At 49.9% G+C, this 22,129-nt stretch overlaps 1 protein-coding gene across 2 annotated transcripts in view; it reads right to left on the bottom strand.

Moving 5' to 3' along the window:
* vps45 (vacuolar protein sorting 45 homolog) overlaps positions 1-22,129 on the bottom strand; it is a 149,025-nt gene that overhangs the window by 89,728 nt on the left and 37,168 nt on the right. Inside the window, exons 6-10 of one of the 2 annotated variants that reach the window (XM_072548854.1) lie at positions 21,288-21,425; positions 16,981-17,091; positions 13,207-13,341; positions 13,010-13,123; positions 11,855-12,022 (exon numbers count right to left, since the gene is read on the bottom strand). In XM_072548854.1, coding sequence (XP_072404955.1) covers positions 11,855-12,022; positions 13,010-13,123; positions 13,207-13,341; positions 16,981-17,091; positions 21,288-21,425 — 666 coding nt within the window. The remainder of the gene's footprint in view (positions 1-11,854; positions 12,023-13,009; positions 13,124-13,206; positions 13,342-16,980; positions 17,092-21,287; positions 21,426-22,129) is intronic. The other variant, XM_072548855.1, reaches the window with a different exon arrangement.

Below are 22,129 nucleotides of genomic sequence, written 5' to 3'. Positions count from 1 at the left end.
CTAATACTAGAGGGCATGAATTTAAAGTGAGAGGGGGAAAGTTCAAAGGAGATGTGAGCGACAGGTTTTGTTTTTACACAGAGTCTGCAACACACTGCTGGGGTTGGTGCTGCAGAGAGATATGACAGGCCTTATGGATAAGCACATCAATAAGCGAGGAATGGGGGAGATATGGACAATGGGCAGGCAGAAGGGATTCGTTTAACTTGGCTTCATGGTCAGTGCAACATTGGGGTGGAAAGGTCTGTTCCTGTGCTGTTCTATGGTTTAACATGAAGACCTTCCTCCACCACCCAGCCCAACTCCTGCACCTCTTCATGTGACAGAATCTCTACTTTCAGTTCGTGATTAATAATCCACCAATTTTTCCGAACTTCGAGAAAAACACTACCCATCAATAAGAGGCGGCTGAAATGGAGGGCTGCTGACTTGAAGCAAGAGCTTGTAGAAGGTGGGACGAGATTGGGTTGGGATATCTGGGTCAGCATGGAGGGGTTGGACCGAAGGGTCTGTTTCCGTGCTGTACATCTCTCTGACCCAATGTGTGGCGGGTGTTGACGTGGCTACTGGTTCCCCAGAGCTGCCAACATGCAGTTGTGCAGGGAGTAGTGAGAGACAATGTGAGTGAAATGTTATCCTCCAGATCTGGAAGTGAGGAGCAAGGAAACTGCACGTGGCCTTTGAAGAGACAGAATGTCAGAGAGGAGACAAATATCAAGCAGCAGGAGAGTGAGGGGCCAGCTGCGAGTCTGTTGGCGACAGGCTATGCACTCAAATTGTTCGTCATAGGTCAGAGGTCATAGACTGAGGCTCTACGACTCTGTGGGTCACAGCCAAACAGAGCCCACTCTGTCTTTTTCATTGCCTCACACTGTCAAATCTTGGTATCCTTCTGCAAAAATACAAAGGGCCTTCTCACCACCATAATTAAGGAATTAAAATGCAGAAGGATGTTTAAAAGTTGTGGTCAGAGGGGTTTTGAGCAAAATGGTAAAAATTCAAGAGCAGAGAAACAGTCTAATGTCTGAAGACAATGACATAACGGCCAACAGCTAACTCTTTCTGGGTTTGGACTTTCATCTTCAACAGTAAAGGGTTAGTTGGCCTTATTTCTCATAAAATCTCAAAGAACCAAATGATAGGGAAAGTTCACATGATCTCATTGTCACAATCTCCAAATAACCAGAAAGAGTCAATCCTGTCACTCCTGTAAAACCTCCTCTCCCCTCTCAAACAGCTCAAACACCAATGAATTGGAATTACCAAGAATAACCTGCTCTGCTGCACTGTGTCAGGTGAAGTGTAAGTAGTGCCACAGAAATGAAGGAAGAGGGCACAAAGATTGTGTATACAGTGATGGTGACGGAAGCATATGGAACCGATTTGAGGGAGAGACTGGTCAGCAGGTCATCTGGTGTTAGGGACCAGGGAACCTCGGAGGGAAAATCAAATCACAGCATGGCCCGGGCAGTGGCATCACCATGTTTAGTCTGGGAATATTTTTATGTCAAAGATAGCAACTGATGAAACACTTGGTGGATAAACAAAAGTACAGCACATTCGGGGCACAGGGAGCAGAGAATCATAGAATACCTACAGTGTGGAAGCAGGCTATTCGGTGCATCGAGTCCACACTGACCCTCCGAAGAGCATCCCACCCAGACCCACCCTGTAACCCTGCACTTCCCATGGCTAATCTCCCTAGCCTGGCCACTGTGGGCAATTGATCATAGCCAATCCACCTAACCTGCATATCTTTGGACTGTGGGAGGAAACCGGAGCACGCGGAGGGGACCCACACACACACAGGGAGAATGTACAAACTCCATATCGTCACCCGAGGTCCCTGATACAGTGAGACAGCAGTGCTAACCACTCTGCTACCTGAGCATACACTCAGCACGGATTGAAAACCAACTGAAAGCTGCAAGGATCACTGCTTGGGAACATGCTAAACACTATCGATATCAATGCTTTGGAAGCAAGAACTTCAGTTACTGGACCCAAAACACAAACCTGGCCTTCTCTTCACAGATGCTGCCAGCCCTGCTGAGTTTTTCCAGCAATATCTGTTTACACTTCTGATTTCTTTTTCTGAAGATGGACTATGGTTTTGATAAGTGTGAGGCTACCCACTTTAGTAAGAGGATTGGAAGTGTAGGCTATTTCTAAAACAGTGAGATTGGTACAATTGATGTCCCAAGGAATCTGGGTGACCACGTTCCTGAGTCACTGAAAGCGACGATGCAGGTGCAGCAAGTCACCAGGAGGTTGGCCTTTATTGTAAGAGACTTTGAGTACAGGAATAAAACATCTTGCTGCCGTTGTACTGAGCGATGGTGGTCTCCTAATCACAAGGATACACTCACAATGGCGTAAATGCAGCAAAGAGGTTATCAGATGGATCCTGAGGCTGGTGGGATTGCTCTAGGAGGTGAAACCAAGAAGACTGGGCCTATATAAGTCTACGGACCAAGTGCTGGAAAATGGGATTAGAACAGTTAAGTGGTTGCTTTTGACTGGCACAGACTCAATGGGCTGAAGGGCCTTTATTCTGTGCTCGAAACCTCTGAATCTAAACTACCCTCTGAAACTACCTTGAACTTAATGGCTTGTAAGATCATCAGGTATGGATTTGTACAAATGCTGACCTTTCCAGCAATAACCACTCCCCAAGAAAGAATGAAGAGAACAATCCTATCAATCCCTTTATCCTGAGATGCCCACTGCCCACTCGGGTAAAAATTCCAATCGGCTTTTCAGGCTGACCAAGAGCATGGAACCTGGTTTAGGCAATGGCCTAGTGGTATTATCACTAGAGTATTAGTTCCAGAAACTCAGCAAGTGTTCTGGGGATGCAGGTTCAAATCCCACCTCAGCAGATGGCAGAATTTGAATTCAATAAAAATTTGATCTATTGTGAACTATGATTTGTTGGGGGTTGAAACCCATCGAGCTCACTAATGTTCTTCGGGGAAGGAATAAAAACCGGTCATTCCCCACCTGGTCTGGCCCACAGCAATGTGGCATTTTTTTTCTAATTCATTCACAACACGATGGCATTGCTGGCTAGGCCAGTATTTATTACCTCCCACATGGTCACTCAGGCCAAGGGCAACTGGGGACAGCCAATAAGTCAGCAACGCCCACACATTCCACAAGTGACTTTAACAAAAAATACCCACAAGTGGTGGACGTCAATGAAGCTTCCAGAATTCTTCCAGGACTCAGCAGGGTAGATGCTGAAAAGATGTTATTCCTGACTGGGGAGATGCTTGTCTCAAACCAGAGGACAAAGTCTCAGAATAATTTACAGCTCAGAAAAACGTAGAGAAGTGGGGCAGCAGGAGGCCGTTCAACTCTTGCAGCCTGCAGTGCCAATCAATATGATCATGACTGATCATCCGACTCAATCCCCCGTTCCCACTTCCTCCCCATTCCCTTTGATCCCATCAGCCCTAAGAATGATATTGCATTCATTCTTAAATGGCCTGTTTCTCTGCTGCAAATTCAAAGCAGTGTGCAAAACACCAACATGTTCACACAGATTGAGAAACATTTTCGTTCCTCTCACGGTGAGTCAGGCCAATTTGTATGGTCTGTACTGAGAAAACTATTAGAAGGTCATACCATAAAGGGTTAAGTGGTGAATGTCTGGATAGATCTGGATCACCTGCAGGAGACAGAGATGGAGCAAGAACTTGCTCTCCCTAAGTGTTGGTGTTTTATGTTAATTTTCTGTTATTAACAATGACATGGCTGCAAGCAGGGAGACGAGGTGGTGTCTGCTCGGAATAGTGCTCCAGTGTAGATTGAAAAGATCAACTGGCTGTTAGCTGCCCCTCATTCTTAATTGTTTGCATCTAAATAGATAATAATACTGATGGTGCTCAGATAATACTGTACCATGAAACAGATTATCATTAGCCCAGCTTAACGCTGTCCCAGAATTCACCACAGAACACATTAATCCATATGCAAATATAAACTCAGTACTGCCATAACCATGTTCCATTTAAAGTAGCAATTCTGAAGATGATTTATTTCGGACCCAAGATGTTACACAGAATGGAATCATAGAATCCCTGCAGTGCAGACAGAGTCCATTTGGCCCATCTAGTCTATATCGACACTCCGGAGAGCAGCCCACCCAGACTCAGCTCCCCACACTATCCCCCCGTAACCCTGCGTTTTCCATGGCTAACCCCTCGAACCCGCACATCCCTGAACACATGGTCAAACCAACTAAGCTGCACATCTTTGGACTGTGGGAAGAAACCAGTACACCAGGAGAAACCTCTCACAGACATGGGGAGAATGTGCAATCGAACACGGGTCCCTGGTGTCGTGAGGCAGCAGTGCTAACCACAGAGGGACTGGACCACCCTAGCACTTTCACTTTCTATTTCTGACCTCTTGTATCCCCCGTAGTTTGCTTCATTTTTAATATAGTGTTTGGGTCTGAAAGAAATTCTAACTTGGATACTCAGCAGGAGAACTCTTTACTCTCCTTCAGCTGGAGCTCGGAGGCCTTCATCATTCACCGTGAGTATTAGATGCAGACAGGTTCTGGGGAAAGATGGCATTAATGGCAGTGTAGCATTCCCTCACTGTCCTGTCCATCTTGTCAGTCTGGGTTACAGTCAGGCCCAAACCCTCACACTCTGATCCACAAGTCTTCGGCCCAACACTTCCACACCGACCCTCCGAAGAGTAACCCACAAGTGGGGTGACGCGGCTGACTGTCTGTGCGGGGTTTGCACATTCTCCTCGTGTCTGCGTGGGTTTCCTCCCACAATCTAAAGATGTGTAGGTCAGGGTGGATTGGCCATGCTACATTGCCCAGAGTGTTCAGGGATGTGTAGGTTAGGGTGGATTGGCCTTACTACATTGCCCACAGTGTTCAGGGATGTGTAGGTCAGGGTGGATTGGCCTTACTACATTGCCCAGAGTGTTCAGGGATGTGTAAGTTAGGGTGGATTGGCCTTACTACATTGCCCAGAGTGTTCAGGGATGTGTTGGTTAGGGTGGATTGGCCTTACTACATTGCCCAGAGTGTTCAGGGATGTGTTGGTTAGGGTGGATTGGCCATGCTACATTGCGCAGAGTGTTCAGGGATGTGTAGGTTAGGGTGGATTGGCCTTACTACATTGCCCAGAGTGTTCAGGGATGTGTAGGTTAGGGTGGATTAGTCAGGGGTAAATGTAGAGTAATAGGGGAGGAGAATGGGTCTGGGTCGGTAACTCTTCGGAGGGTCAGTATGGACTTGTTGGGCCGAAGGGCCTGTTTCCACACTGTCGGGATTCTATGATTCCTGTTATGAAATGCAGCCACTTGATCCCTGCAGAGAATTCGAGGGGATATTTCCCATGGAAAACAGCACTGACGAAACTTCCCTCCATACACTGCAAGGTGCAGACAGCATGAATTCACTTCAGCTACACTATAAAACACAAGCAGTGTTCATTCAGAGCTTCTGCTTTTCTCCAGCTCATTGAGGAAGTTTTACAAACCAGCAGACCACAAGCAACCAGTCTGCGAGTAAATCCAACAGCAATACTGCCATGTGATACACTGACACAATCACAGCACCTCCACAATAACAGGATTTAGTGAAAGTAAGAACACTGCCACAGATTGAGAGTAAAGATCCCTCCTTCTACTATTTGAAACCAAGTCAAACTCCCTTTCGACCAACCCCATCAAACACACAAAGGGCAGGTACAGCACAGATTAAATACAGAGTAATGACCCTCTGTATGCTCAAACCTCTTGTAGATTATGTTCTGAACAGACTGGAAGAAAAAGGTTATTTAACTGTAAGGGATATTCATGTCTAGTTCCAGTCTGGCAGCATCAGGTCTGTCCAGGAAACAAAATGAACTAATTGCAGAGAGTGCTGAACTCAAATCAGAAATAACAAGGCTCTTTGGACACAGTGGGGGGTGGGGATAACATATTTATACGAGGAGGTGGGGTGGATGGGTTGTAGAGAGGAGCTCAGTGGTCAGAACAGATCGCATAACAGGATGTCAACAATGTTTCCTACTCTTAATGCAAACTGGCCGGAAACATGTTGCAGAGATGGGCTGAAGGTCACTCGCATTGGCTTGTGGCCAGAGTGTAACAGAAGATGTACAGTGTGGGGTAACCTAGCGCACTGTGAAACAACATCTCCATAAATGTCAGCTTCTGAGGATAGATACACAGCAGCAATGAGAAAGGAAGTAAGCAAAAGAGTTAAAGCAAGTGCAACAGCCCAGGGCACATCAACGACTTAGCTGTCAGAGACTCTCGTTCTCATGTCACACCAGCAGCCAGAGCTGACAGCTCGATACAGACTGATGACAGCAGCAGAAGGAGCAGGCAGAGGTGACCCACACTCTAATCTAGAGTGCTACTGGACAAGCATAGCAGTTTCCAGCACCACTCTCATCTAGAATCTGGTTTCCAGCATCTGCAATCCTTGTTTTTACACGGGTGACCCAAACTGCAGCTTTGGTACAGACTGGGAAGGATGGGAACAAGGTGAACAAAAGCCTAGTTCCTCTCCTCCCCTAGAGAACAGCTGTGGGACAAAAGTCTGAAACTTTGCTGAGAGGAGTTTCAAAGGAGGAAGCAGCAAATTTCCTGAAGCAGACACAGAGGTAGCAAACTGTTTGGCCAATGGGCGAGAGGTGACATACCACAGACAAAACAACACTGTCCATTTCACCAACGTGCAGAGAATCCCTACAGGGTAAAAACAGGCCGTTTGGCCCATCAAGTCCACACTGAAGAACACTGCACCCTGATCCGCACCCCCCCCACCCTCTCCCTATAACCCCTAGTCCTAATCCCAGGATGAATCCATCGAAGTTGCACATCCCAAGACACGATGGGGCAATTTAGCATGGCCAATCCACCCTAACCTGCACAGCTTTGGACTGTGGGAGGAAACCGGAGCACCCGGAGGAAACCCACGCAGACACGGGGAGAATGTGCAAACTCCACACAGTCAGTTGCCTGAGGCGGGAATTGAACCCGGATCTCTGGCGCTGTGAGGCAGCAGTGCTAACCACTGGAGCCACCCCTAATCAATGAGGCTCCTGCTGGGCCCAGTGATCAAGAGAAGGCAGGCAATGTGATAAATCTCTCTGTACAAAAAGGGGACGAGATGACACGGTCAGGTGGCCCAAACTAATCCATAGTCAATAGTTTGGTTTTGAAATACAGACATTGTTGCCATGTAGAAATTGCAGCAATCATTATACAGGCCGAACCCAGTCCTAGTCATCTGACAATGGCCAGATAACCTGTCATACATGACAGTGCAGCACCCCCTCAGTGCTCACCCTCCGACAGTGCAGCACCCCCTCAGTGCTCACCCTCCGACAGTGCAGCACCCCCTCAGTGCTCACCCTCCGACAGTGCAGCACCCCCTCAGTGCTCACCCTCCGACAGTGCAGCACTCCCTCAGTGCTCACCATCCGACAGTGCAGCTCTCCCTCAGCACTGACCCTCTGACAGTGCAGCACCCCCTCAGTGCTCACCCTCCGACAGTGCAGCACCCCCTCAGTGCTCACCCTCCGACAATGCAGCACCCCCTCAGTGCTCACCCTCCGACAGTGCAGCACCCCCTCAGTGCTCACCCTCCGACAGTGCAGCACCCCCTCAGTGCTCACCCTCCGACAGTGCAGCTCTCCCTCAGCACTGACCCTCTGACAATGCAACACTCCCTCAGCACTGACCCTCTGACAATGCAACACTCCCTCAGCACTGGCCCTCCGACAGTGAGGCACTCCCTCAGCACTGACCCTCCGACAGTGCAGCACTCCCTCAGCACTGACCCTCTGGCAATGCAACACTCCCTCAGCACTGACCCTCCGACAGTGAGGCACTCCCTCAGCACTGACCCTCCGACAGTGTGGCACTCCCTCAGCACTGACCCTCCGACAGTGAGGCACTCCCTCAGCACTGACCCTCCGACAGTGTGGCACTCCCTCAGCACTGACCCTCCGACAGTGAGGCACTCCCTCAGCACTGACCCTCCGACAGTGCGGCACTCCCTCAGCACTGACCCTCCGACAGTGCGGCACTCCCTCAGCACTGACCCTCTGACAGTGCAGCACTCCCTCAGCACTGACCCTCTGACAGTGCAGCACTCCCTCAGCACTGACCCTCCGACAGTGCGGCGCTCCCTCAGCACTGACCCTCCAACAGTGCAGTACTCCCTCAACACTGATCCTCCGACAGTGCAGTACTCCCTCAACACTGACGCTCCGACAGTGCGGCATTCCCTCAGCACCAACCCTCCAACAGTGCCCACTCCCTCAGCACTGACCCTCCGACAGTGCAGCACTCCCTCAGCACTGACCCTCCGACAGTGCGGCACTCCCTCAGCACTGACCCTTCGACAGTGCCCACTCCCTCAGCACTGACCCTCCGACAGTGCAACACTCCCTCAGCACTGACCCTCTGACAGTGCGGCACTCCCTCAGCACTGACCCTCCGACAGTGCCCACTCCCTCAGCACTAACCCTTCGACAGTGCCCACTCCCTCAGCACTGACCCTCCGACAGTGCCCACTTCCTCAGCACTAACCCTCCGACAGTGCCCACTCCCTCAGCACTGACCCTCCGACAGTGCGACGCTCCCTCAGCACTGACCCTCCGACAGTGCCCACTCCCTCAGCACTGACCCTCCGACAGTGCCCACTTCCTCAGCACTGACCCTCCGACAGTGCCCACTTCCTCAGCACTGACCCTCCGACAGTGCCCACTTCCTCAGCACTAACCCTCTGACAGTGCCCACTCCCTCAGCACTGACCCTCCGACAGTGCCCACTTCCTCAGCACTAACCCTCTGACAGTGCCCACTCCCTCAGCACTGACCCTCCGACAGTGCCCACTTCCTCAGCACTAACCCTCTGACAGTGCCCACTCCCTCAGCACTGACCCTCCGACAGTGCCCACTTCCTCAGCACTAACCCTCTGACAGTGCCCACTCCCTCAGCACTAACCCTTCAACAGTGCCCACTCCCTCAGCACTGTCGCTCTGACAGTGCCCACTCCCTCAGCACTAACCCTCTGACAGTGCCCTCTCCCTCAGCACTGACCCTCCGACAGTGCCCACTCCCTCAGCACTGACCCTCCGACAGTGCCCACTCCCTCAGCACTGACCCTTCCGACAGTGCCCACTCCCTCAGCACTGACCTTCCGACAGTGCCCACTCCCTCAGCACTGACCCTCCGACAGTGCCCACTTCCTCAGCACTAACCCTCTGACAGTGCCCACTCCCTCAGCACTGTCGCTCTGACAATGCAGTGACTGCTGTTGAAAGTGCTCAATACCGACCCCCGGGATTGTAGTGTGCCTTGAGCACTGGTCCCTGGTATTGTTGGAACGCTCCCTGTCCAATGTTGCAGTGTGTCTTCACTACTGCACGATCTTGTTTGCGTATATGAAGTGTTCAAATCCCTGAAGTAAACTAACCAACAATTCAATTACAAGAATGGTGGGACTCAGACAGACCATTGCCATCCTGTGATCTGTTGAGTATCAGTTGTGATAGCTTCCTGCTTTCAGCAGGAGAAGCTCTGTCTAACTGAGACTGGTTTCAGCTCTCAGGGAGATGGGGTTAAGTTTTGGAACTCCTGGGCTATGCCGAGTTCGCTGCTCACAGGCCAGTTGCAGTCGAGAGCAGTGCAATGTGTGGGAGGCTGCCTGAGCCGTATCAATGCAAGACAATCAGCGTACAGATTAGACAGCACGAAGGAAGAGTGTGTCTCAATGTATCAATGTGGGCTCTTGCAAGGTCTCTCCTGGATCTGATAAGCACACTCCCTGTCGCTGCCCTTCAGGCAGTGAAACAATTTCACATCTTGTTGTGTGCAGGACTCCCCCTCACTGAGTCCTGCAGCATCAGCACTACATCTGAACGTGCACTTGGGCACATGGCTGATTCACTGGTCCTGATAGACTCTGCCTGTTCGGAAACATTCTCCGGATGCCCTTGGCAGCACACCAAGGCTCCAAATACCTTGCTGTCTCCACTAATAGGCAGGCCTGCTAATAAACAGGTCCTTCACCTCCAACCTTCTTGCCCAGCACCAAGACTGGAAACAACAGCTTTCACCATCAGTCCCCCGACTTGAACCCCGATTATCACCACCCTCTGGGTCCTCTGCTGCTGCTCAGGCTTGATCTTAGACACAGCCAAACCCTCAACACACACACACACACACACACACAGACACACACACACACACAGAGACATATGCGTATACCCCACACACACATACACAGACACATACCCCACACACACACAGAGACACACGCACACACACAGAGACACTCGCACAGACACAGAGACACACGCACATACCCCACACACACACGCATGTGCACGTACACATACACACAGAGACACATACGCACATACCCCCCACTCACACACACACGCATGCACACACGCACAGACACATACGCCACGCACAGACACATGCACGCATGTACACATACACACACAGACACATACCCCACACACACAGACACATGCACGCATGTACACATACACACAGACACATACCCCACACACACAGACACATGCATGCATGTACACATACACACAGACACAGACACATACCCCACACACACAGACACATGCACGCATGTACACATACACACAGACACAGACACATACCCCACATGCACAGACACATGCACGCATGTACACATACACACAGACACAGACACATACCCCACATGCACAGACACATGCACGCATGTACACATACACACAGACACAGACACATACCCCACACGCACAGACACATGCACGCATGTACACATACACACAGACACAGACACATACCCCACATGCACAGACACATGCATGCATGTACACATACACACAGACACAGACACATACCCCACACACACAGACACATGCACGCATGCACGCATGTACACATACACAGACACATACCCCACACGCACAGACACATGCACGCATGTACACATACACACAGACACAGACACATACCCCACACGCACAGACACATGCACGCATGTACACATACACACAGACACAGACACATACCCCACACACACAGACACATGCACGCATGTACACATACACACAGACACAGACGCATACCCCACACGCACAGACACATGCACGCATGTACACATACACACAGACACAGACACATACCCCACACGCACAGACACATGCACGCATGTACACATACACACAGACACAGACACATACCCCACATGCACAGACACATGCACGCATGTACACATACACACAGACACAGACACGTACCCCACACACACACACAGACACATGCACACATGTACACATACACACAGAGACACACATGCACATACCCCACACACACACACACACACACACGCATGCACACGCATGCACACAGACACACACACAGACACACGCACTTTGTGAAGTACAGATGCATAACAAGTATATAAAGTGTATGAGCCATCGGACTTGATGACAATACTGTTAATGCCATGCATGGTACAAAGCTAAATGGAACAGGAGCCTGGCCCAGGGAAATCCCATAGGATGGACAGACATTGGGAATCAGGCAGCCCTCTCTCTTGGCCCCTCTCAGACTTGCCTACAGCAAGTGATGAAACAAGGTGCTGCAGTGTGAAGATAATACAGCCCTGCCCTCTCCTTCTCCCACCTCCAACCATTTACTTTGCACACCCACTCTGCTCCCCTCCCACTCCTGAGCAGCAGTGGAGTGGGATTTCGGAATATTCCTCTCTGTCCTGCCTCCCTCCCTCCCTCCAGACCACAGACTCCAATTGGCCCACTTTTTGCCCTATCCCCTGTCTCACCTGCAAGGCACTGGAGTGGTCATTCTGACAAGCCAACTCCTGCTCCACCTCTGACACCTCCATCAGCTGGTGCTCACTCACCAATCGCGAGAGCTCTCCCACCACTGTTACATGTTTGGACACAGTCCCTGACATCTTCTTAAACTGCGGGTAGTTCTCCACAAAGGCCTGTGGGAAAGGAAGAGTGAACCAAAAACACACAGTAGTGACAGGAGGTGGAAGCTCAGAGCTGTTCCCTAGCACACTTGCTTGTGAATGGGAAAGCTTCATTGAAACTGGATCCAGTCATTACTGACAGACAGGGATAATCCCGGATACCTAGACTCAATGGAAAACTTCAGCTTCCCACCAGTGTGCTCCGTGCTCCACCTGGTGCAATGAAACAGTACAGCACCACAGCACCACATTACTGGGGAGTTACGCTGTCCAGCAACATGGGCAGCACACCACTGCCATGTTCCCTGGCCTTCATGAACCCCGCCCCATTAACCATCCTCCTATTTCCCCGTCCCCGTTAACCACGCTCCTATTCCCCGTCCCCGTTAACCACCCTCCTATTCCCCGCCCCCGATAACCACGCTCCTATTCCCCGCCCCCGATAACCACCCTCCTATTCCCCGTCCCCGTTAACCACCCTCCTATTCCCCCTCCCCATTTCCCACCCTCCCTTAACCCTCTCCCCATTTCCCACCCTCCCTTAACCCTCTCCCTATTTCCCACCCTCCCTTAACCCCCTCCCCATTTCCCACCCTCCCTGAACCCCCTCCCCATTTCCCACCCTCCCTTAACCCCGTCCCCATTTCCCACCCTCCCTTAACCCTCTCCCCATTTCCCACCCTCCCTTAACCCCCTCCCCATTTCCCACCCTCCCTGAACCCCCTCCCCATTTCCCACCCTCCCTTAACCCCCTCCCCATTTCCCACCCTCCCTGAACCCCCTCCCCATTTCCCACCCTCCCTTAACCCCCTCCCCATTTCCCACCCTCCCTTAACCCCCTCCCCATTACCCACCCTCCCTTAACCCCGTCCCCATTTCCCACCCTCCCTTAACCCCGTCCCCATTTCCCACCCTCCCTTAACCCTCTCCCCATTTCCCACCCTCCCTTAACCCTGTCCCATTCTCCTCTCACTGTTGAAGTATCTGTCTCCCACTTACCTTCATGTCAGCGATGGACTCCAGTTTCTGCTGGCCCTTTGGTTTCTTCTTCTGAAAATCCTCCATCAAGTTCCGAATGTTTGTGCCGATCTCACCGAAGTTCAGGTACATGTTCTGTCGGACAGGAGGGGGTATAAGTGTGAGGGGAACACAAACTCCCTTCGGAGAGAATACAAAACCTTTCGGCCCAGTCTTACATTAGCATAGAATTGGTCATTCTCAGCGGAGAGCACCACTTCCTTCAGCTCGCGGCTGATTCCAGGCACACGGGAAAGATCGATTCGATTGTTGTTGATTCCCAGCAGCTCATGAACCATGGCCTGGTACGTCCACTGCAAAACAAGACAGCACTCAGCATAGCATTTGGCACTGGGGTCTGCAGCAACATGTTCACATTGGTGTGTACTCCTTGGGAATGCATCACTATTAAAGCGTGGTCTCTAGGGAACAGGTCGGTGTTGAAATGGTGACCCCGGGAACCTGTCGGTATTGAAATGGTGACCCCTGAACCTGTCGGTATTGAAATGGTGACCCCTGAACCTGTCGGTGTTGAAATGGTGACCCCTGAACCTGTCGGTGTTGAAATGGTGACCCTGAACCTGTCGGTATTGAAATGGTGACCCCGGGAACCTGTCGGTGTTGAAATGGTGACCCCTGAACCTGTCGGTATTGAAATGGTGACCCCTGAACCTGTCGGTGTTGAGATGGCGACCCCTGAACCTGTCGCTGTTGAAATGGCGACCCCTGAACCTGTCGGTATTGAAATGGTGACCCCTAAACCTGTCGGGAATGAAATGGTGACCCCTGAACCAGTCGGTGTTGAAATGGTGACCTCTGAACCTGTCGGTAATGAAATGGTGACCCCGGGAACCTGTCGGTATTGAAATGGTGACCCCTGAACCTGTCGGTGTTGAAATGGTGACCCTGAACCTGTCGGTATTGAGATGGTGACCCCTGAACCTGTCGGTGTTGAGATGGCGACCCCTGAACCTGTCGGTATTGAAATGGTGACCCCTGAACCTGTCGGGAATGAAATGGTGACCCCTGAACCTGTCGGTGTTGAAATGGTGACCCCTGAACCTGTCGGTAATGAAATGGTGACCCCGGGAACCTGTCGGTATTGAAATGGCGACCCCTGAACCTGTCGGTATTGAGATGGTGACCCCTGAACCTGTCGGTGTTGAAATGGTGACCCCTGAACCTGTCGGTGTTGAAATGGTGACCCCTGAACCTGTCGGTATTGAAATGGTGACCCCGGGAACCTGTCGGTATTGAAATGGCGACCCTTGAACCTGTCGGTAATGAAATGGTGACCCCTGAACCTGTCGGTGTTGAAATGGTGACCCCTGAACCTGTCGGTATTGAAATGGTGACCCCTGAACCTGTCGGTGTTGAAATGGTGACCCCTGAACCTGTCGGTATTGAAATGGTGACCCCGGGAACCTGTCGGTGTTGAAATGGTGACCCCTGAACCTGTCTGTATTGAAATGGTGACCCCTGAACCTGTCGGTGTTGAAATGGTGACCCCTGAACCTGTCGGTATTGAAATGGTGACCCTGGGAACCTGTCGGTGTTGAAATGGTGACCCCTGAACCTGTCGGTATTGGAATGGTGACCCCTGAACCTGTCGGTATTGAAATGGTGAACCCTGAACCTGTGGGGATTGAAATGGTGACCCCGGGAACCTGTTGGTATTGAAATGGTGACCCCGGGAACCTGTCGGGATTGAAATGGTGACCCCTGAACCTGTCAGTGTTGAAATGGTGACCCCTGAACCTGTCGGTATTGAAATGGTGACCCCGGGAACCTGTCGGTATTGAAATGGTGACCCCTGAACCTGTCGGTATTGAAATGGTGACCCCTGAACCTGTCTGTATTGAAATGGTGACCCCTGAACCTGTCGGTAATGAAATGGTGACCCCGGGAACCTGTCGGTATTGAAATGGCGACCCCTGAACCTGTCGGTATTGAAATGGTGACCCCGGGAACCTGTCGGTATTGAAATGGTGACCCCTGAACCTGTCGGTATTGAAATGGTGACCCTGAACCTGTCGGTGTTGAAATGGTGACCCTGAACCTGTCGGTGTTGAAATGGTGACCCCTGAACCTGTCGGTATTGAAATGGTGACCCCTTAACCTATCGGTGTTGAAATGGTGACCCTGAACCTGTCGGTGTTGAAATGGTGACCCCTGAACCTGTCGGTATTGAATTGGTGACCCCTGAACCTGTCTGTATTGAAATGGTGACCCCTGAACCTGTCGATATTGAAATGGTGACCCCTGAACCTGTCGGTATTGAAATGGCGACCCCTGAACCTGTCGGTATTGAAATGGTGACCCCGGGAACCTGTCGGTATTGAAATGGTGACCCCTGAACCTGTCGGTATTGAAATGGTGACCCTGAACCTGTCGGTGTTGAAATGGTGACCCTGAACCTGTCGGTGTTGAAATGGTGACCCCTGAACCTGTCGGTATTGAAATGGTGACCCCTTAACCTATCGGTGTTGAAATGGTGACCCTGAACCTGTCGGTGTTGAAATGGTGACCCCTGAACCTGTCGGTATTGAATTGGTGACCCCTGAACCTGTCTGTATTGAAATGGTGACCCCTGAACCTGTCGATATTGAAATGGTGACCCCTGAACCTGTCGGTATTGAAATGGTGACCCCTGAACCTGTCGGTATTGAAATGGTGACCCCGGGAACCTGTCGGTATTGAAATGGTGACCCCGGGAACCTGTCGGTGTTGAAATGGTGACCCCTGAACCTTTCGGTATTGAAATGGTGACCCCTGAACCTGTCGGTATTGAAATGGTGACCCTGAACCTGTCGGTATTGAATTGGTGACCCCTGAACCTGTCGGTATTGAAATGGTGACCCCTGAACCTGTCGGTATTGAAATGGTGACCCCGGGAACCTGTCGGTATTGAAATGGTGACCCCTGAACCTGTCGGTATTGAAATGGTGACCCTGAACCTGTCGGTTTTGAATTGGAGACCACGGGAACATGTTGGTATCAACAATGGATCCCGGTCTCGTTCAGCATTAACCATGTTTCAGTTTTAACAAAGAGCACTGCGTCTGTCTCGAAATTTTGTGATTGAATCTGTGCACACAAGTCAGAGAAGTTTTATTCCATCACTTCGAGTTCATCCCTTTCTGACTCAAAGGTACAAAGTGTATTGTTTCACCCACATCGCACTCTTTGGACCTCACTTCCACAGACAACCATTTACGCGTGCGCACGACAGCACTTTTACAGTCTCTGCAAAACTCCAATGACAGCTGATTGTGGGAAAGATATTACCATGACATTGCAGATTTCATAAACATGCAGCTCACTTTGGGTACTGAACTTCCAGCTTTACCTCCTCTCATATAGGGAAGACAGTTAGTGTCTCTTGATACCATACCCTGGGATCACCGTTAAAAATCACACAACACCAGGTTAGAGTAGATTCCCTACAGTGTGGAAACAGGCCCTTCAGCCTATCCAATCCACATCGACCCTCCCAAGAGTCACCCACCTGACTTATGCATCTTCATTCCCCTCTGACTTATATACCTAACACTGCGGGCAATTTAGCATGGCCAATTCACCTGACCTGCACATCTTTGGACTGTGGGAGGAACCGGGAGCACCCAGAGGAAACCCATGCAGACACGGGGAGAATGTGCAAACTCCACACACACAGTCACCCGAGGCTGGAACCAAACCCGAGTCCCTGGTGCTGTGAGGGAGCAGTGCTAGCCACTGTGTCATCGTGGTTGCGCGGCGCTCCAAAAGCGAGTGCTTCCAAATAAACCTGCTAGACTCTTAACCTGGTGGTGTGGGATTGTTAACTTGGCCCAGCCCAGCCCCAACATCAGGAGTATGTTCGTCAGCTCCCTCCAGTGTTCAAGAGCCATCACTGCAATGTTCACCAAGCCAGACAATCAGGAGGCAGACAGCAGTGGGGGTTCAAGGCTCACCTGGTTTAGAAGTGGAGTGATAGCATCATCACTACGATCCAGGATGAGAAGCAGGGGTGGCACCTCAGTCCGACGGAAGTCAAACAGTTCATACTCTTTGGTGATGATTTGCTGCCATGAGAACAAATGAAATGTCAGCAATGGTAAAGTTGCCATCGTCCCAGAGGTATTTAGGGAGGTCATTTCTGGGAATACACCCAGGGAAGTTATTTGGGTGGAACTGAGAAATAAGGAAGGGATGGTCACCTGATTGGGATTGTATTATAGACCCCCTGGAAATCGAGAAACACACTTGTAAGGAGATCTCAAGTTATCTGTGAAAATAATGGGGTGGTTATGGCAGGGGATTTTAACTTTCCAAATATAGACTGGGACTGCCGTAGTGTTAAAGGTTTAGATGGAGAGGAATTTCTTAAGTGTGTACAAGACAATTTTCTGATTCAGTATGTGGATGTACCTCCTAGAGAAGGTGCAAAACTTGACCTACTCTTGGGAAATAAGGCAGGGCAGGTGACTGAGGTGTCAGTGGGGGAGCAATTTGGGGCCAGCAACCATAATTCTATTACATTTAAAATAGTGATGGAAAAGGATAGACCAGATCTAAATTGGAGAAAGGCCAATTTTGATGGTATTAGGCAAGAACTTTCGAAAGCTGATTGGGGGCAGATGTTCGCAGGTAAAGGAACAGCTGGAAAATGGGAAGTCTTCAGGAATGAGATAACAAGTATCCAGAGAAAGTATATTCCTGTCAAGGTGAAAGGGAAGACTGAGAGGTGTAGGGAATTCTGGATGACTAAAGAAATTGAAGGTATGGTTTAGAAAAAGAAGGAATCATATGTAAGGTATAGTCAGGATAGATCGAGTGAATCCTGAGAAGAGTATAAAGGCAGTAGGAGAATATTTAAGAGGGAAATCAGGAGGGCAAAAAGGGGCACAAGATAGCTTTGGCAAATAGAGCTAAGGAGAATCCAAAGGGTTTTTACAAATATATTAAGGACAAAAGGGTAACTAGGGAGAGAATAGGGCCCCTTAAAGATCAGCAAGGCGGCCTTTGTGTGGAGCCGCAGAAAATGGGGGAAATACTAAATGAGTATTTTGCATCAGTATTTACTGTGGAAAAGGATATGGAAGATACAGACTGTAGGGAAATAGATGGTGACACCTTGAAAAATGTCCAGATTACAGAGAAGGAAGTGCTGGATGTCTTGAAACGGTTAAAAGTGGATAAATCTCCAGGACCTGATCAGGTGTACCCTAGAACTCTGTGGGAAGCTAGAGAAGTGATTGCTGGGCCTCTTGCTGAGATATTTGTATCATCGATAGTCACAGGTGAGGTGCCTGAAGACTGGAGGTTGACAAACGTGGTGCCACTGTTTAAGAAGGGCGGTAAAGACAAACCAGGGAACGACAGACCGGTGAGCCTGACGTCGGTGGTGGGCATGTTGTTGGAGGGAATCCTGAGGGACAGGATGTACATGTATTTGGAAAGGCAAAGACTGATTAGGGATAGTCAACATGGCTTTGTGCCTGGGAAATCATGTCTCACAAACTTGATTGAGTTTTTTGAAGAAGTAACAAAGAAGATTGATGAGGGCAGAGCAGTAGATGTGATCTATATGCACTTCAGTAAGGCGTTCGACAAGGTTCCTCATGGGAGACTGGTTAACAAGGTTAGATCTCATGGAATACAGGGAGTACTAGCCATTTGGATACAGAACTGGCTCAAAGGTAGAAGACAGAGGGTGGTGGTGGAGGGTTGTTTTTCAGACTGGAGGCCTGTGACCAGTGGAGTGCTACATGGATCGGTGCTAGGTCCTCTACTTTTCACATTTATATGAATGATTTGGATGTGAGCATAAGAGGTACAGTTAGTAAATTTGGAGATGACACCAAAATTGGAGGTGTCATCTACAAATGGGCTGAGAAGTGGCAGATAGAGTTTAATTTAGATAAATGTGAGGCGCTGCTTTTTGGAAAGGCAAATCAGAGCAGGACTTATACACTTAATGGTAAGGTCCTGGGGAGTGATGCTGAATAAAGAGACCTTGGAGTGCAGGTTCATAGCTCCTTGAAAGTGGAGACACAGGTAGATAGGATAGTGAAGGCGATGGTTTCCTTTATTGGTCAGAGTATTGAGTACAGGAGTTGGGAGGTCATGTTGCGGCTGTACAGGACATTGGTTAGGCCACTGTTGGAATATTGCATGCAATTCTGGTCTCCTTCCTATCGGAAAGATGTTGTGAAACTTGAAAGGGGACAGAAAAGATTTACAAGGATGTTGCCAGGGTTGGAGGGTTTGGGCTACAGGGAGAGGCTGAACAGGCTGGGTCTGTTTTCCCTGGAGCGTCGGAGGTGAGGGGTGACCTTATAGAGATTTATAAAATTATGAGGGGCATGGATAGGGTAAATAGGCAAAGTCTTTTCCCTGGGGAGGAGAGTCCAAAACTAGAGGGGCATAGGTTTAGGGTGAGAGGGGAAAGATATAAAAGAGACCTAAGGGGCAACTTTGTCACACAGAGGGTGGTACGTTTATGGAATGAGCTGCCAGAGGATGTGGTGGAGGCTGGTACAATTACAACATTTAAGAGGCATCTGGATGTGTATATGAATAGGAAGAGTTTGGAGGGATATGGGTCAGGCGCTGGCAGGTGGGACTAGATTGGGTTGGGATATCTGGTCAGCATGGACGGGTTAGAATGAAGGGTGCCTTTGTGTGTTGTATATCTCTGTGAATCTCTGACCACAGGGCTATACTCTCATTGAAAAGACAACAGCTGCTGGTTTAACTCGAGGGTCCCCAGGTCTCAGGCAAGAGGTGAGGTTGAGAAGATAACCACAATTGGCTGGACGGCTGGTGCAGAGCAATGCCAGCAGGAATACTTTTAATAGGCACATAATCAACTCAACAACCATTCTTCAACCGTTCACAATCATGTTAACACACAACCTTCTGTAATGCAGACTCTTTATTGTGTAGAAACATCAGTGTTTTCTGAAGTAGGGACATGGGTGGGAAACAATCGCTCATTACTGGTATCAAATCATCTCAGGCAAAAGCCAGCATGGTTAAATACAGAGCAAAACAACCATTACCCTACACTAGAAATTGCTTGAGCTGCTGAAGATTTATGGGCGGTACGGTGGCTCAGTGGTTAGCCCTGCTGCCTCACATCGCCAAGGACTTGGGTTCAATCCCAGCCCCGGGGGATTGTCTGTGTGGACTTGGCACATTCTCTCCGTGTCTGCGTGGGTTTCCTCTGGGAATGCCAGTTACCTCCCACAATCCAAAGGTGTGTGCAGGTGAGGGAAGATTGGCCATGCTAAATTGCCCATAGTGTCAGCGATGTGCAGGCTTGGTGGGTTAAGCCATGGAAAATGCAGGGTTGGGGGGGGGGGGGGATCTCAGTCGGATGCTCTTTAGAGAATCAGTGTGAACCTGATGGGCCGAATGGCTTGCTTCCCACACTCTTAACGATTCTATGATTCTACAAATTGTGACAGCAAGTGATTTTTATATCGCAAGTGATATATTCGTTCACAATATCTGACACGTGGATCTCAGCTGGGCAGAATTAGGGTCTGAGTGGAACCATCAGTGGTCAATGCCAAATCAGTGTATGTGACTGCTTATAATGCAGAAAAGGACCATTTTCAATGTTCCAATCAATGAAGTGAACAAGTGGGACTTGCTGAATCCAGTATGTACATCAGGGTACTCAAAAGCTGGGCTCAGGACCCCAAGCAAGACGGTGAGCTGACATTTTGGGGCCTTTATGTTCCGAGACAGTAAACGTGCTCTGTGGAACACTGCTCCAAACCCATTCTGGACAACAGCCTCTTCCTGGTCTCACATGCCTTCTCCCCAATGCCCACCCACACCTCGCTCACAAAATTCTCTCTGAGGAGGTAGGTCACAGTCATTGTCAGGCCTTGAAAAGGGGTCATGGTGGCAAACAGTTTTCAAAGCTCGGTTGTACGGACCACAGACGCTCAACTGTTTTCACCATCACTTCCGCTTTAATCCGCATAGCACGGTCTCTTTCCCCACGCAACCAGCTACAACACACACACACCCACACACACACACACACCCACACACCCCCCCCCCCCCCCCCCCACACACACACACACACACACACACACACACACACACACACACACACCCCACCCCACACACACACCCCCACACCCACCCCCCTCACACACACACACCCACACACACACACACCCACACACACACCCACACCCACACCCACACCCACACCCACACCCACACCCACACACAGCTCTCCATGGTACTGCAGCACCTTCACACTCTCTGCTAGCCTCTTCGCCATATCAGATGACAGCTGATAACGAATCATAGGGCATTTCTTCAGTGACAGGAGGACTGCGGTCAGCCCTTGGGTGCTTCGTGCCAGATGTGCAGAGTTCCAGTTCCTGCTCTGTTCAGAAAGACAGATAGCATTAACCCCTATCAGACACAAAGACAGCTCACCAGTCTCCCGATGATTTCATTTCCAGGACAGGGACAGCACGCAGTCAGATACAGGTACACAATCTGAAATCCTCGGGGGCCGGTTGCTTTTTGGATTTTGGAATTTTTCAGATTTCAGAATAAGTGACATTTTCACACTGAGATTTTTTAAATCTTCCCAAACAGCAGACCCACGTGTCACTGGTCCAAGCGCTGAGACACAACTGCCAGCTGCCAGTGATGGGCCATGGCGCCACATCACATCAGAGTCATGTGGGTCGAGTGGGTGTGGAGCTGGGTGACCCGTTCACACGCCAAATAACCTTGTCATAACAGAAAAGAACTTCCCGAGAAAAGCTTGGGATTTCGGAACAAGGATTGTGTACCTGTACAGAGTAAACCTCTGTAATATGACTGAGGTTGGAGCTGTTATCCATCACTTCATTCACCCAGGTGACCAAATAAACACGATCAGATTTCAAACAAAAAGATCCATCAACCAGGCTTCTGAGGACATACAATTATGGGTTGACCAACAAAGCAAACTGAATCAATAAAGATCCAGTAATTGGTTAACATTCACAGTTAGTAATCGAGGAGGAGAAATGCTTATTCCTCTAAATAAACTCCAAACGCACAGAATCTTACTCACACGTTTCTCAGGAAAAGAGA

The sequence above is a fragment of the Chiloscyllium punctatum genome, chromosome 28 (genome assembly GCF_047496795.1).
Source record: "Chiloscyllium punctatum isolate Juve2018m chromosome 28, sChiPun1.3, whole genome shotgun sequence".
NCBI classification, from domain to species: Eukaryota; Metazoa; Chordata; class Chondrichthyes; order Orectolobiformes; family Hemiscylliidae; genus Chiloscyllium; species Chiloscyllium punctatum.
The sequence above is the reverse complement of the archived record's forward strand: the minus strand, read 5'-3'. Positions and strand labels throughout refer to the sequence as shown.